The 14,839-nt window shown below is 42.4% G+C and overlaps 1 protein-coding gene across 2 annotated transcripts in view; it reads right to left on the reverse strand.

The window, feature by feature from the left end:
* The window catches only part of KIRREL3 (kirre like nephrin family adhesion molecule 3), a 945,792-nt gene extending 936,292 nt beyond the window's left edge, over positions 1 to 9,500 (reverse strand). Inside the window, exon 1 of one of the 2 annotated variants that reach the window (XM_075604274.1) lies at positions 9,241 to 9,500. In XM_075604274.1, the coding sequence (XP_075460389.1) occupies positions 9,241 to 9,310 (70 nt within the window). In that variant the 5' untranslated portion in view covers positions 9,311 to 9,500. The remainder of the gene's footprint in view (positions 1 to 9,240) is intronic. The other variant, XM_075604273.1, reaches the window with a different exon arrangement.
* Between the last annotated feature and the right edge of the window lie 5,339 nt (positions 9,501 to 14,839).

Here is a 14,839-nt window from a genome sequence, read left to right on the forward strand (position 1 = left end):
TGAGAGAGACCGAGGAACAGTGAGTTAGAGACAAAAAGAGACAGAGAGAGAGTGAGTGGGGAAACTGAGAGAAAGGGGAGGGAACAGTGAGAGATGGGGCAGTGAGAGAGTGTGAACAATAATAAGAAGGGGAACAGTGGAGGGAGGGAGAGGGAGAGAAAATGTGAGAGATCAGCACAGAGAGAGAGAGGGGGGGAGAGATCAGCACATAGAAAGAAGGGACGAAAGATCAGCGCAGAGAGAGAGAGGAGGACAGAGAGAGGGGGAGAAAGATCACCATAGGTTATACAAAGAAGTTATATGGGACAATAGTAGCAGTTATAGGGAGAGGTTATATGGGGAAATAATAGGAGTTATACAGAGTAGTTATATGTAGCAATATGAGGATTTATACGTAGCAGTATAGGAGTCATAGGGAATGATTATATGGCAATAGATTATGAGGCGCCACTTCAGGACCACATCTGGTGTATGGCAAGTGTTGTGGTGCTGCTCAGAGTTAAGAGCATTACTTTTTTGAAAGGTCTAAACATATTGGAGGGGTAATGTATCAACGTCTCACAGCTGCAAAAATTGAGCAAAACTGGGGCAAAAAAATGGACAAATATATCAAAGCTAAAAATCTCATTGTATCCTATAGAAGCGCATGGTAAATCTGTTGCCACCTGCGAGAATTTGACACATAGACCCCAGAATGTGTTACATGTACTGTACATGCCAACGTTCTTTTATTTTATCACAGTTCCCAAGTGCAATTTAAATAGTCTACAGTTACCCCCTTTATTGCAATGCATCGTGATGCCCCTCTTGCACCGAAGTAGTTCAAAATAATGACCTGGGTCCTTGGTTTCCGTGGTTTAACCTTGACACGGCCGGAGGGACCTGCAACACCTTGCTTTGCAAAGCGTTGCTGGCCACTCCTGCAGCTAATGGGCTTCAAAAAGATTTTTGTAAATGCAAAAGCAATTGCTTAGTTTGTTTTTGCCTCTGTTACTGATTCTTTTCCTTCCCTAATTATAGCAGTACAGTGGTGCACAAACTTTTGAAGCTGCGCCCCCTGCCTACTTCCTTCACTGCTCGCGCCCCCTTACCTTTTTGGTTGGTATCAATTGATGCTGCGTTGCCGTAGCGATGCGTCACACCTGCCATCTGGATCACAGTAAGTAGAGTTGCAGAGGCTTCACGCGATCCCCCGGCATTTAATTTTAATGCAGTGGGGACGAGTGCGGGGCCTCTGCAACCACAGCGCCCCCCCCTGAAAAATCCAGTGCCCCCCTGGGGGGGGGCGCCCCCCAGTTTCTGCACCCCTGTAAGTAGTACAGTATGTGTTCAAATTCCTCCCGTATTCTCCAGTGTCTCCTGTCTCTTATGCAGCCACTGCTGCCATCAGGAGGTTTCTGTTTGTAAATAAACCTCGTCAGAGTCCTTTCTTAACTATTTGAATCGCAGAGAGATCTGCTGAGAAACAAGCATTTGTATAACAATCCTTTCATAGAAATGTGTTGCAGGCATCTCTTATTTTATTTTTTTATAGTATTAGTATTGGGACACTGCATGGGCTACGATCAGAAAATACAAAAGTAAAATAGTAAAATCCATAGTAAGCATAGATTTTTGGGTGTACTGCAAAGTAGGTGAAAACCAGTAAACATCACGTATGTAACTGCCAAAACAGGACAGGCACCTCACTATCAACATATATAACTGTGTTTGTTTATGACGTCTATGTCCTGTTTTGACTGTTTGACTTCTAGCATGTAGCATAAAACAAACACTCAACAAGTGGTCAAACCACTAGACTTCATACCTAGCCACAATTCAAAAGCTTCATGGCTAATTTGATTGGGCACAGGTGTGCAGGTAATGCATTGAAATGATGCAGTGTTGATGACATTCATTTCAGATTGCTCCATTGAACTGGTAAATAATGCACTGTACATTTTTGTCCCTATTTTGCAGCTGAGCACATTGGTTAAATAACCATTACCATTTATAATACAATCCAATGAAGCCAGTGACAATGTTAATATTCATGAACATGTTCAATGTTAATTATGCATTATTAATGCAGTTGTTTAATATTAAGTGTGTGCAATTCTGACAATTCATCCATTTGACAACTTCAATAGCAATCTTCGATTCATAGTAACTATTTTGCTAATACACTACTGAATAAATGTATGTTCCCACAGTCCAATATTAGCATTTTCCTCTTTTGCCTTTCTCTCTCCGCACTATCTTCCAAATCATATCCTACTCTAACTATCACTCTCCTACACTCCGAATATCTGTCTCCTGATGTTATGCCTCCTTCCTTCTTTTATACTGTACCCCTATCTCCTACTGTTTCCAGATTCTCTCATTGTCTTCTCATTTTTTGTTCTTTTCAATTCTTTCTCATCATTCCTCTCTCCTCGCCCAGTCTCTATTTGATCTGATCTTTCATTTTATCTCTCTCCTCTTTTTTCTTTTCTGTTTTGGACACACTCTGCCTTCGACCCTATACAAAGGAGATGAAAATAAGATGAGATGCTAAGGAAAAAATATGAGTGAGGTCTGAGTCTCTAGAAGACAGCATCAATTTTCTTTTCCGTCTCATCCCGGTAGGAAGAACATTGTGTTATGGCTTCGTATGCTTGTGACTTGCACTCACGGTTTTTGGTTCTGACAGCTACGAACTCTTAGCAGATGTAATAGGAATCAAGTACCAACATTAGATTGTAAGATCTTAGGGACAGTGAATAGTTTTACAACATTGCATATGCTGCTAGAGCTATTTAAAAAGCTAATTATAGTAGATATTAAGACAGAGGATATGTCCTTGCTATTATTTTTCAGTCACAGCACACTAATGTGTTCAGTTGCCATAAGGTATTCTCATTAACACCATCTTCTATCCCCATCTACTACTAAATGTGCCTATCTGTGTAGCATGAAAACAATGGTTACCCACATTGTAGACACTAGGATAACATATTCACTGCTGAAATGTGTCTGTTATACATTATTTTTTAGGCTGCTCCCTTAGCAGGTGCAATCCGCTATTCTTTATAAAAAAATGTGTATTGCATTGATCTCCCCATTCAACAAACATATTGGGCCATATTTACTAAGCTGTGCTACCCCATAAGGTGTTGGAAGGTGTCTTATGGAATAACACCACTTAATATATATATGGGCCTATACAATTGGACCACATAGGAGGATTAAGAGGAAGGCTCGACAGACCTGGAGGAAAAAGGCACTCATGAGCTTAGTTACCCTGCAGCAGGGCTCTAAGCCATAGGTATACCCCTTATGGTATCTCAGGCCATACAAATTAGTATCCACACTCCGAGCCTAAAACTTAGGTTGCCATGGGAGAGGGGAGAAGCAAAGAGAAAAGATGCAGTGTTTACACTCAATACATTTTTAGAGCTACAGTTTATTCATTAACTAAAACTAAGTTACATTATAAATAGTGTATACGTACAACATTATTGACTCAGCTGTACAAAGTTGGTGTTATAGGAAGTTCTCTAACAATCTTATGGTCATAAAAGACAAAATACAGTAATAAGGATATTGATTGCAGCACAAACCTGAATTAAAATGAATTATCTTCACTTATTTTATAGAACATGTGGTTAACCAGAGCCATCAATTTTGCCTTAAAAAATGATCTACATTGTTTTTGTCTCAAACATGCCTTTCCTGTTTTGGCATTGAGAGAAAAGATAGCTTTTAATATGCTCAGAATACAGAGTAAGTACATCCAAGCAACTGCCTAATATTGATATATTCTGTCATATATTGCAGATGCTTAGCTCATGTAAATGTACAGTAGTTTTCATCATGCACAGACATATACAAATGTAGCAAGACTTAACCTTCAGTGTTGTGGTCACGGCACTGAAGGATTAACACTGCAGGGTTTCCCATTGTGAAGCATGAACCCCCCGCAGTACGATTCCGACAGACACTATCCCTAGTGCCGCAGACTTTTTCTTCTTCATCCGCAGCGCTGGGGAGAGTAAGGCCGCACTCATGGTGGCGTGCGGGCGCGCGCTAATGTGCGCGCAACCACACGCACTCCTGCAACCCCAGCGATGTGTGCACTAGGCTGCAGGAGATTGGGGAGGCGATTGGGGGCGTGGCGAACACGCTACAAAGCCCTCATTGGCTGAACCAGTTCACGTGACGCTGACGTCATGCGACTGCAGCCCAAAATCACAAATTGACTTGTCTGGCCAAAATGTAGCAGCGTCGACGTGCTACAGCGCCGCTAGGGGCAGCGGGCACATGAGGAACTGCAATAGGAAATCAGGTAAAAGTCACGAAAGTGCGCGCGAGCGCACACAACAACGCCCCCACCATGAGCGCGGCCTTAGTCTAGCTATATCAGTATTTGCGTAAGTATTCTAAATACATCATTGTAAAAAGCTGATCATTTCTACATAGATTTTAAATTGCACTTGTATAGAATCCCAAATGCAATTGAAGTTGCCCATGTGCTACTACTGTAGCCATTATTAATATTATAACTACAGTATTCGTTAGGCCACGCTTATAGTGTTGGCGACGGCGACGTGACCGATGCCGTCGCCATTAGCGAAAGTTATAATTTGGTTTTTAGCAACGTCGCTGACGACAAGGCCAGTGACGTCACGAAGGGGGTGGGCAGCACAATCTGATTGGTTTAGAGACAGTCACATGTGGCGACTGTCTGTAAAAAAATCAAATTTACCCGCCTTCAAAATTTTTGGTCGCTGCGTCGCCGTCGCGCTTACTATAAGTGCTTGCGACGGAGTCAATGTATTTGTTTCGGAGCGACGTCGCGTCGCAGCACTATAAGCGCAGCCCTGGTTTTTCTGTAGTTGTTTACCATAGGGTAATATGGAGATATATAGTTTAACCAAGGTCATTGTCACTGCTATGGATGTGGAATGAACAGACAAAAGGCTCATACAAAAGCCCTCTAATTAATGTGCCACATGATCAGACAAGGATTGCACCCCAGTACGGTTTTCTTCTGGACCTAAAGCTTTCAAAATGTATCAAACTGAAATTATTACATTTTTAAAGAAATCTAACTCTGTGTCGTCATGCTGTTGCGATCCATAAATGTTTTTAACACACGGTAGTGTATTCTGATGTTCGTAGCTACAGTACTATGCACTGAATATAGTCACGGTATTTTAATAGTTATGTTGGCACTATAGTGCAAAGGAATGGGGCATTCAAATTGTTAAGACATTTGCCTCTGAAGTGCTTTGTCCCCACGTTAACACTCGGTGTGAGTTCCCTGGGGATCATTTTGCCATTATATGCTTCTGGTACTAAAATGTACATTGTAAGCTTTAAAACGGCAAATACTCATTACAACTGTATCCCTTTTATGTACACAGTGTTTATTGGATACTTTATATAAATTATAATTAATGTTAAAAATATGGAACTCCTGGAATATGATGGTCTTGTTTTGCAGATTAGAGCTGCCTAGTAAACTAATTTCCGGTTATGTACAACACCCACAAAGTCTATGCTCCCAAACCTTTGTGTCAATAGCTTTTAAACCTGAACCTTCAGATCACATACATATTATAAAATAAACATTGGCATATTCATTTCTCTGGCATGCTATTATACTGTATGCCTTGTGTATACACTCCCCCTACCCAGAGATAGATACAGATTGGCACTGTACTGTATTACAGTAAAAGCACACTGTCCATAAATAGATTGACACGGTAGCCAAAGAAGATTGATCTGAGGGAGAGAACGAGAGCGAGAGAGGGGAGAGAGCAGGAGCGATAGAGAGATGGCTAACACAGATAAGGAGATTGACACTACTAAACATTTGAATTAATACTACAGGCAGATATTGTAACTGACTGCTCTGCCCTCTTTCCCTCCGAAACAGCTGCGATAGATCAGCATGAACCAAGAGGTGCATTTGATATTAATAAGAAGAGCTGGCTATCGGATCTATGCATCCTGTATGTTCAGAAAGGAAACACAGTCCAGACCGTCTGACCTTCGCAGATCCATCTCTGAAATGCACAGTGGGGCCAAGGCGCTGAGCAGCCAGAGGCTGGGACATGAAGGAATTATAACAGGTCCGCAAATAGGTGCCAGTATCCTAGATACATTAATTTAAGCCCTTTCTGCCTAAGGGAACTGCATTGCAATGTGTTGCAAAGTCATTTCAAAGAAAATCTTAGACCCCCACCCTTCCAGGGAAGCATCAAATAGCAATGGCTATAAGAGACCATGGTACAACATTTAACCCCTTTCAGCCATTGCTATGTCAGCTAAGAGTATGTACTTAACCCCTTCTTTGTCTAGGGAAAGCTGCACAATAGTGCAATGATAGCTGAAAGTAGGTGTGTAACCATTTTACTACCAGGCTTAATAAAAGATCTGTGTTCATTATGAGATGTTAAAGGCAACAATTACTAAGCAGTGCTAAGACCAAAGCAACCTTGTAATCCTGTTGCTTTAATTGGCCGTAGGGTGTTTTATAGCGTAGTACTGTTTGTAAAAATGGCTTTAAGTACCATATAGCTCTGCCAGTTGTGTATTCTTCTGCCTTTTAATGTCAACAACAAACAAAGAAAACTTGATTGCAGCCTAGATCAATGTTTTTTTAACAGGGATTTCTAGGGCATCCCTAAAGGGTACCCTGTAATTTTCAGGTCATTTAAAAATGGTACCAAATACAGAAGAATTTACAATTCATCTGATCTCAGACACACTATTAGAGAAGGTTGGGGGTTCCTTATAAAGCTTATTATCTCAGACATGCGATTAGAGAGGGTTAGGGTTCCACAGAAGTTCATAATATCATTATAGGGGTCTGTAACCCCTCCCCCCCAAAAAAAAAACGTTTGAAACCACTGGCCTACTGTATATGCTTTGATATTTCTTGAAAATATAGGTTTCATCTAGCAGTTTTTATTGATGTGGAAAATAATGCCAACAACATATGCAGAATTGGATACTTTTATATTACTAAATCTATATCATGTAATTCTTCTATTGCTCCACACATCTGACCCCCCCCCCCCCCCCAATGACTTACAGTACTAACTGAAGTAGGAGAACATAGGAGCTGTGTATTGTGATACTGTGATGCTAGTAGAATAATATTCCACATATAGTAGTAAACTGCCTATTTGGAGCTGCATGCACAGCCTTCCCCAATATTTAACCTATTCCCTGCCAGATGGAGCTGCAGAGTTTGACATTGGAAGCTTATTTTAGCTAATTCAACCTCCTCATTTGCCAGAAGTAGTAGTGTGGCTATCCAGCTGTAAAGCACATATTGATATACATTCAAATCATGTCAGGGAGAGTTTACAATCCAACATGTAAGCTCTGATAGTGAGCAGATAAAGTATGTTGTGCAGAATGTGAAAATAAGACACGACTGCTAGTTTCTTTACCCAAAGGTGAGATCACTCACTGCATGACAATTCAAACCAGCGGTCTTGCAAAAGATGGATAAGCATGCAAGTAGGAAGTGTGGTTCAAGTGGGGCATGATTCCAATTTTTTTTCTTTTATAGTAATCACAGCAGTGGGCTGGTGCTTCTGCCAAATTAACTCTTTACTTATGAAATACATTCTTTGTGAGAATATAAACCTACTCTTTTCATTGGAATTTAAAGGTTGCCTAATGTTGACCAGGCACTGCAGTAGGTTATGTTACCATCAGGAAATCAATCCCATGCTACGTGAGTATTATCAGACCGTATATAATTGCCCACAGTACATAAAACTCAGAGCTCAAACATTTGAGCTACACTGCACTAAAAATGACATGGTTTAACCTCTGAAGGGCCCTTTGTAGCGCTGCAAGGGTTAACGTTGCAATTTGTCTCTCCTGTGACTGTCACATACTGTATCAATGCCACATGTCACGCAGGACCCCTTTGCACTCACTGTAAAGAAGCCAGTTGTCAGACAGCACTGTTTGCTTTAAAAAAAAAATCCAACAAAACATAGCATGCTTCCGAGAACTTCTGTTTGACCGCAGGAGCTTGCCCTTTCCTCTTCCAATATCTCCATCACGTTTGCACACTGCTTTCCCTGTCACCATACAGTACATGCCTGTTACAAGTGCTAGTTCAGAAACAAAAATCAGTCAGCCTTCCAAAGAAATCAAAGAAATCACTCTTCACAAATTGGCATATTGCACCGACAGCAAATGGTTAATAGATAAAATCCATCAAAGTGGCGATTCCTTGGCTTGCCTCCGACAAATCGGGGCGCTTTGTTTTTCACAGCGCTCAGAGTGACCTCGGATCAATGTATCCATGCTGCCATGCAGGGGGTGGGGAGGGGGGGGGGGGGTGATGGTAAGGGCCAAGGAAGAGTGTGCTGACATCACAAAGCATCTGATGTTAAAAGTTTAGTTTCCTCTTACTAAGACCATTCACCTTTTTTAGTCATTTTTGAATCCCACAAACTGTTGGCACCTCTGATGGATTTTTCACAATGCCACTGCTGCCACCTCCATTGGCATGCAGAGTACATAGCAGCCTGTGCTTCCCTTCGGGCAAAATGTAAGCTCCGCTAAGAAAACTAAAGCACAAATTCCAACAGGTGACTTGTTCTGGCATCTCGCCAATGCTCCATCTCTACCTCCCCTTATTCTCTGGTCCCTGAATCAGTGACCCTGCAAGTTATCGTTTTGCATATCCTCTCTAATTGCATTTACACAAGAACAAAGTTGAACGCGTGATAATAAGGAAGGGAATCAGAGAAAACATGGGCAGGGAGCTATGACAGATGTTATAGTGAAAGCATTAGCAGTCGGAGTGCTTATGATAATTTGGGTACCAGTATAAAATAATGTACCTATCAATTTGAAGGCCGAATCTCAATTCTTATATTTTCCTGATCGTTGAAAACCTCACATCAAGTGCTTCATTGCACACACATGTTCAAACCTTTGAACGAGACATCATGGGCATGTTAAAGTTCCTAGCCATACCTGTACAAAACGAACGTGGAACCGGAATGACAATGATGAGCATTGTCATTTTGTTACCACATTCCATTTGTCAAAGGGTATTTAAAACATATTTCTGAACAGGTATAGGTGGCGTAAGCTAAAACATTCTTATTTCATGTACAGACATCTATCTCTTGCCATGGACAAAAGCTTGAGCCAAGTAACCACTACCTCTCCATAAGCAACCAGCCTGTCTCCGCTTACTTCGAAAGTACTGTAAGTAAACGTTCAAGCTCCTACCTCGGCTGATCAAGAAGCAAGTAAGGATCAGCAGGTCCACACGGAAAGATTTCATCACCACCAGCAGCATCACAGCAGGCAGAGATGGAGAAAGTGAGCAGCGCAGGATTAAGTCTCTACCCCCTGCCGGGGGTCTGTGTCCCTCGCTGTTTCTGTGGTTGGCTCAAATTGCCTCCAGCCACCTTGGTTCTTCAGCAAAGCACATGCAATCTCTCTGCAGCTGCATCCTCTCTCTGTCTCACAGGAGTCTCCTGCTACACATCCCTGCTCCAGAACAGCTCCTCCCACCACAAGGCAGAGACTGAGACATGCAGGCGGAGGCTTGGTAAACCAGACAGAATTACATTGTGGAATAGTTGGGAGCTGTTTTGCTCCGCTTCCAGCTTTCCTTTTCTGATTTTTTTTCTTTCCCCCCTCTGTATCTTTTCCTCTCTATGTAAACATTGTAATATATTTCAGTGTTCAGGGGAAGAGTGCTCGTTAGTGATTCTGTTGTGTGCACGTAATAGTTTAGGTATAAGTGTTCACCTGCACAGAATTAGAACTTACTCAATAGAGAAAACTGCAAATCGTTTTTACAGCCCCAGGAAACCACATATTATCTGCTACCCCTCTCTCATTAAAAACTTTTCTGCTGTCAAGAGGTCTAGCTCCCCTGCAGCCTCCCCCACCCTCCCCCCCCCCCAACTCTGCTGGCCACCAGCCGCCTCCTCTTTATACCCAGTTCTCCTTCAGCAGGACTCCAGTAGGCCCATCCATGGGTCTGTTGGACCACCCTTCGCCGGCCGCCGCCCATCTGGCATGGGCCTTCCATTTTCTGACCCGCGTCCCTCCTTTCATGAGCCTCCCGCAGGCCGCGGGTAAGCCCATGCAGCGCCTTAGTGTTCTATGCTTCCTGCCTAGGGTTGCCAGGTGGCTTGTCCAAAAATACTGGACACCCACGCATACATATAAAAAATTCCCCCACAACCCCCGAATACATATAAAAAATGCCCCAACCTCCCCAATACATTTAAAAATACCCCCACCTCCTCAATACATATAAAATATACCCCAACCTCCCCAATACATTTGAAAAATACCCCCACCTCCCCAATACATATAAAATATACCCCAACCTCCCCAATACATATAAAATATACCCCCACCTCCCCAATACATATAAAATATACCCTCATCATCATCATCATCTCATCCTGGCCCACCATCATCTCATCTCCCCAGGCTGGCCCCCATTCCCCCCAAAATCATTATCATCTTATTTCCCCTTCCTATCATCATTTAAGCCTGCCCCCGATCATTATCATCTTCCCAGGCTGACCCCCATATCATTGTCATCTTATTCCCCCCCCCCCCCCCAACCACCATCATCATCATCATCATCATCTCACCCTGGCCCCCCATCATCATCATCTTATCCCCCACCCCCCATCATTATCATCTCATCTCCCCAGGCTGCCCCCCAAGTCCCATCATCATCCTATCCCCCCCATCATTATCATCTCCCCAGGCTGGCCCCCCTACCCCATCATCATCATCATCATCATCATCATCATCATCATCATCATCATCATCATCATCATCATCATCATCATCATCATCATCATCATCATCATCATCATCATCATCTCCCCAGGCTGGCCCCCATGCCCCATCATCATCTTATATCCTCCCCCATTATTACCATCTCCCCAGGCTGCCCCCCATACCCCATCATCATCTTATCCCCCACCCCCCATCATTAACATCTCCCCAGGCTGGCCCCCATGCCCCATCATCATCTTATCCCCCCCCCCCCCATAATTACCATCTCCCCAGGCTGGCCCCCATGCCCCATCATCATCTTAACACCCAGCCCATGTTCATCTCGGCACCCCCCCCCCCCAAAAAAAATTTTGTCCTTACCTTATTTCCAGCCTTCCAGGTAGGACACAGACGTCTCTGAATCTGGCTCCGCCCCTGCTGTCCTCTCCTTCACTCGACAGCACGAAACGCACAATTGCAGGATGACTGCGCCCGGCCACCGTCCAGCCTCCGCAGACCAGCTCTTCCAGCAGCACCCGCGCTTGCCGCATCCGCCATGCTCACCGCCACCCATGCGCTCACCACCGCCCACGTGCTTGCCGACGCATCCACCTGCAACATTGGTAATACCGGACATATGTGTCCTCTTCCTTTTTTTGGGTCCATGGACCTAAATTCCTGAGAAAACATAGACTGATCCCTGTCATCATATGATCTGAGAGGGTATATCCTTTTAGTTGTCTCGCCTCTGTCTTCATATCCTTGATCTCCATCATGTTAGCGAAAAGACACCAAATAGGAGCGAGTGTCACTATCTGATGTATCAGATACACTTGATGTTCTGTTGAATTTTTTGTTTAGGATTTTTCCTCTTGGAGTGAAGCATCTCGACCCAGTGTAGTTTTTCCTCCTTAAGGATCGGACTACCATTTTTTATTTAATCAGTTATCTGCGGTTCTAGTGGATGCAACCTGATAGCATGTTATTTGTGTCTATCTTAATAGAAGACTATAATTTTTATAGTTGCATTGGATTTATTTATCCTCTGTCCAGTTCTCATATGTCTGCACACCTGATGATTACAAATATCATATATTTACATGGAGCTGTTATGAAATTGTATCTCTCTACAGTCCAGTTATTGCTTTGCAGCACTGGTCATGAACTTTGAGTTCTACATTCATCAATATAAATATATGAATAAAAAAAAATGTACAAAATGTAATTTAATTGCAAAAAGTCTCCGGTTAACCTTCAATACAAGGTGACAACCCTGCTGACGCCTATTCTCGCTCTGAATTTGTTTTCCATCTCTCCCTCCTGTTTCTGCACACACCAACACCCAAGCCTCAAAAGCAAATGCAGCAAGCCACAGGACCCCTTATATATTATCTTTTTTTTTGCCAAATTTGGCATGTCAGGTTTCATGAGCATTCGCTTTCTGGTTCTGCAAAAGTTTACTAATTTGGCAACATTATTAGTAGAGGCGTTGTAAAATGTTTTGTAAGAAGTGGGAGAAAACACTAATCCTTTTGCAACTGCAAGTTGGATAGTTTTGTCTATCTCTGGTCACAACATGTAACGGACACATATTTAGTCTCTGTCTGTATGACCCATGATATAAAAAAGCTGTTATTTGTGGGACAATTTCCCTACAGGGACCGTGTTGTGCATGATACCTGATGGTAACTGGAGGGCTGAGTTGTCCACCGATGGTAGTGGGGATCTAGGCTTCTGGGGTTCATACCCCACATATATCTTTAGCAGTGCAGCGCCTCATCTGCCGTAGGCTCCAGGAGCTCAAGGTGATCTCCCACGGTAGAACTTAGTACCTCTCCCCCCCCCCCCAGTAAGGTCACGCACAAGGCAGGAGGTATACAACAATGGAAGTGACGTATGCGGAAGGGTTAGCTGAAACGCTAGCGGGTTACACAGCTGTCTCCACCGGCGCATGATATCGGTGGTTCTCTCCAATGAATTTTTTAATATGGAAAATGATCACCACCCACTCCTCTAATACATAGTTAAAAGATCCCCACCCACCCCCCAATACATAGTAAAAAGAACCCCACTCCCCCAATACATAGTAAAAATCCCCCCACTCACCCCCCAAATACATAGTAAAAAGACCTCCACTCCGCCCCAATACATTGTAAAAAGACCCCCACTCCCCAAATAGGTGAGGCTATTGAATGGCACAAGAACTTAACAGGTGTTTTAATAATTAAACTGATTTCAGTGGTGGGCAATTGTTTTGGTCTAAGATAAATTATATTTCTCTACTATACCTTTTAAACATAGAAACACTTGGGGACATCCAGAGAAAGGGAAATATGGAGACAGCTTTGTATAAGACACTACTTAATTAAGGTCATATACACCTCCCCTTGCTTTGTTTATTCTGTACTTGGTTAACAAAGAGCAACAATTTAACACTGCCCTGCTAGACATTTCTACTTAATTCTAAGATGGCAGGCACACATGTGGGACGCCCCACAGAACCGGCCGTGACCACCAGAAGTATCCCAAAATTCAGGGGGCAGCTGTTTCCGTGGGAATATTGGGACTCATTGGGCCACATATGGATGGTCAAGTGTGAATATAGTGAATTACTATAATAATTGCATGTTGTGTTTATTTGTGTTTATTTACAAATTATATATACAATATATTGTAGTGTTTACATTTTCTATTACTGTATGTTATGTAGAGGGACATAACATACCTGAGCTAACACGTTCTTCCTGCTATGGCTGAGCGACGAGAAGAAACAGGAGTGACCTCCTTGGCACCAGCTGGATGGGGACATTCCACGGTGGCTGGAGGAGTGGTACAGCAATTATGAGAGGCCACATGGGGACTTAAGAGATATTGAATACTGATCCCGTGAGTATCATTGTCTGTTTGTTGTACTAAGTGCTGTTTGCACTACTGTACATGAAAAAGTTTAGTCAGTTGAATGTATTACTGCTTCATACAATAGTATGTACAAAAATGATGGCGAGTGTATATTACATTATTTTAGTTTTTTTTTTAAACTGCAGCCAGAATTTCATATCTTACTCCTCCAGCATGAGGAGGAGGTGGAGGAGGCCGCATCCACACCCCACATGGAGCCTCCTCCAGCTCCGATATGAGGAAGCGGTCCCCAACCTCTCCAGTAAGTTCGCCAGCAAAGAAGAGGGCCATGTAGTTTAGAGTGAGGTAGTTATTTTATTTATTAATTAAACAAAAAAATATATATTTATATATATTTTTTTTTTGTTTAATTAATAAATATTTTTGGGGTGAAAAACATAATGTTGAAGTTCTTATGAATAACAAGTATTAAAAACAGTTTATAATGCTGTAAACAAAAGTAGAACAATATAACAACATTCATTAAAAACTGGAAATATATAACTTAACTTCAAAATAGCCCATTCCCCCCGCCCCCATCCTTTATTAACCATAACATTACAAAACCTTAATTCCACAGGGTTATTTTTCTCTTCGTGTTTTGTAGGAATACTTTGGACATCTATTTTCAATTTTCAGTATATATGGAATGATTTGTCACCTCTCCTGTGATTGCCTCAGTACCTTCCATTCCAAATAGACTTCTCCAGTCTATACGGGTCCATCCATAGAATTAATGAAGCTCCCCACATCAGCAGTTCTTTCTCTAATAGTGATATTGGCTTTCTTTGTACCATGATGGTCACAAGAATTTATGTCAGAGCCTATAAACATGTCATGGAATGTGATAGGTGGCACAATGCTCCCCCAGCTTCTTATGTTTGTATGTTTTTAATCTGTGCTTTACTATAAAGAGCTAGACCCTGGTAATGCGTGCAGTACAGGGAACTGCACAAATAAATCCCCTGGGTCAAATGTGGTGTTGGATGTACTGGTGTTTTGATATTTTCAAAGACAATAGTGGCATCTTTGCCTTTACCAATCATTTTGGCTACTGTGCAGTTATTTAAGTAATCTTTCCCTAACAACAGAACATTCCAATAATTTGCTATCCCCTTCACTAATTCGTCTTTGTCAGCAGGCTTCACATTCTTGCACAGATTATACATGCAGCACA

This window comes from Ascaphus truei, chromosome 6 (assembly GCF_040206685.1).
Source record: "Ascaphus truei isolate aAscTru1 chromosome 6, aAscTru1.hap1, whole genome shotgun sequence".
Classification (NCBI taxonomy): domain Eukaryota; kingdom Metazoa; phylum Chordata; class Amphibia; order Anura; family Ascaphidae; genus Ascaphus; species Ascaphus truei.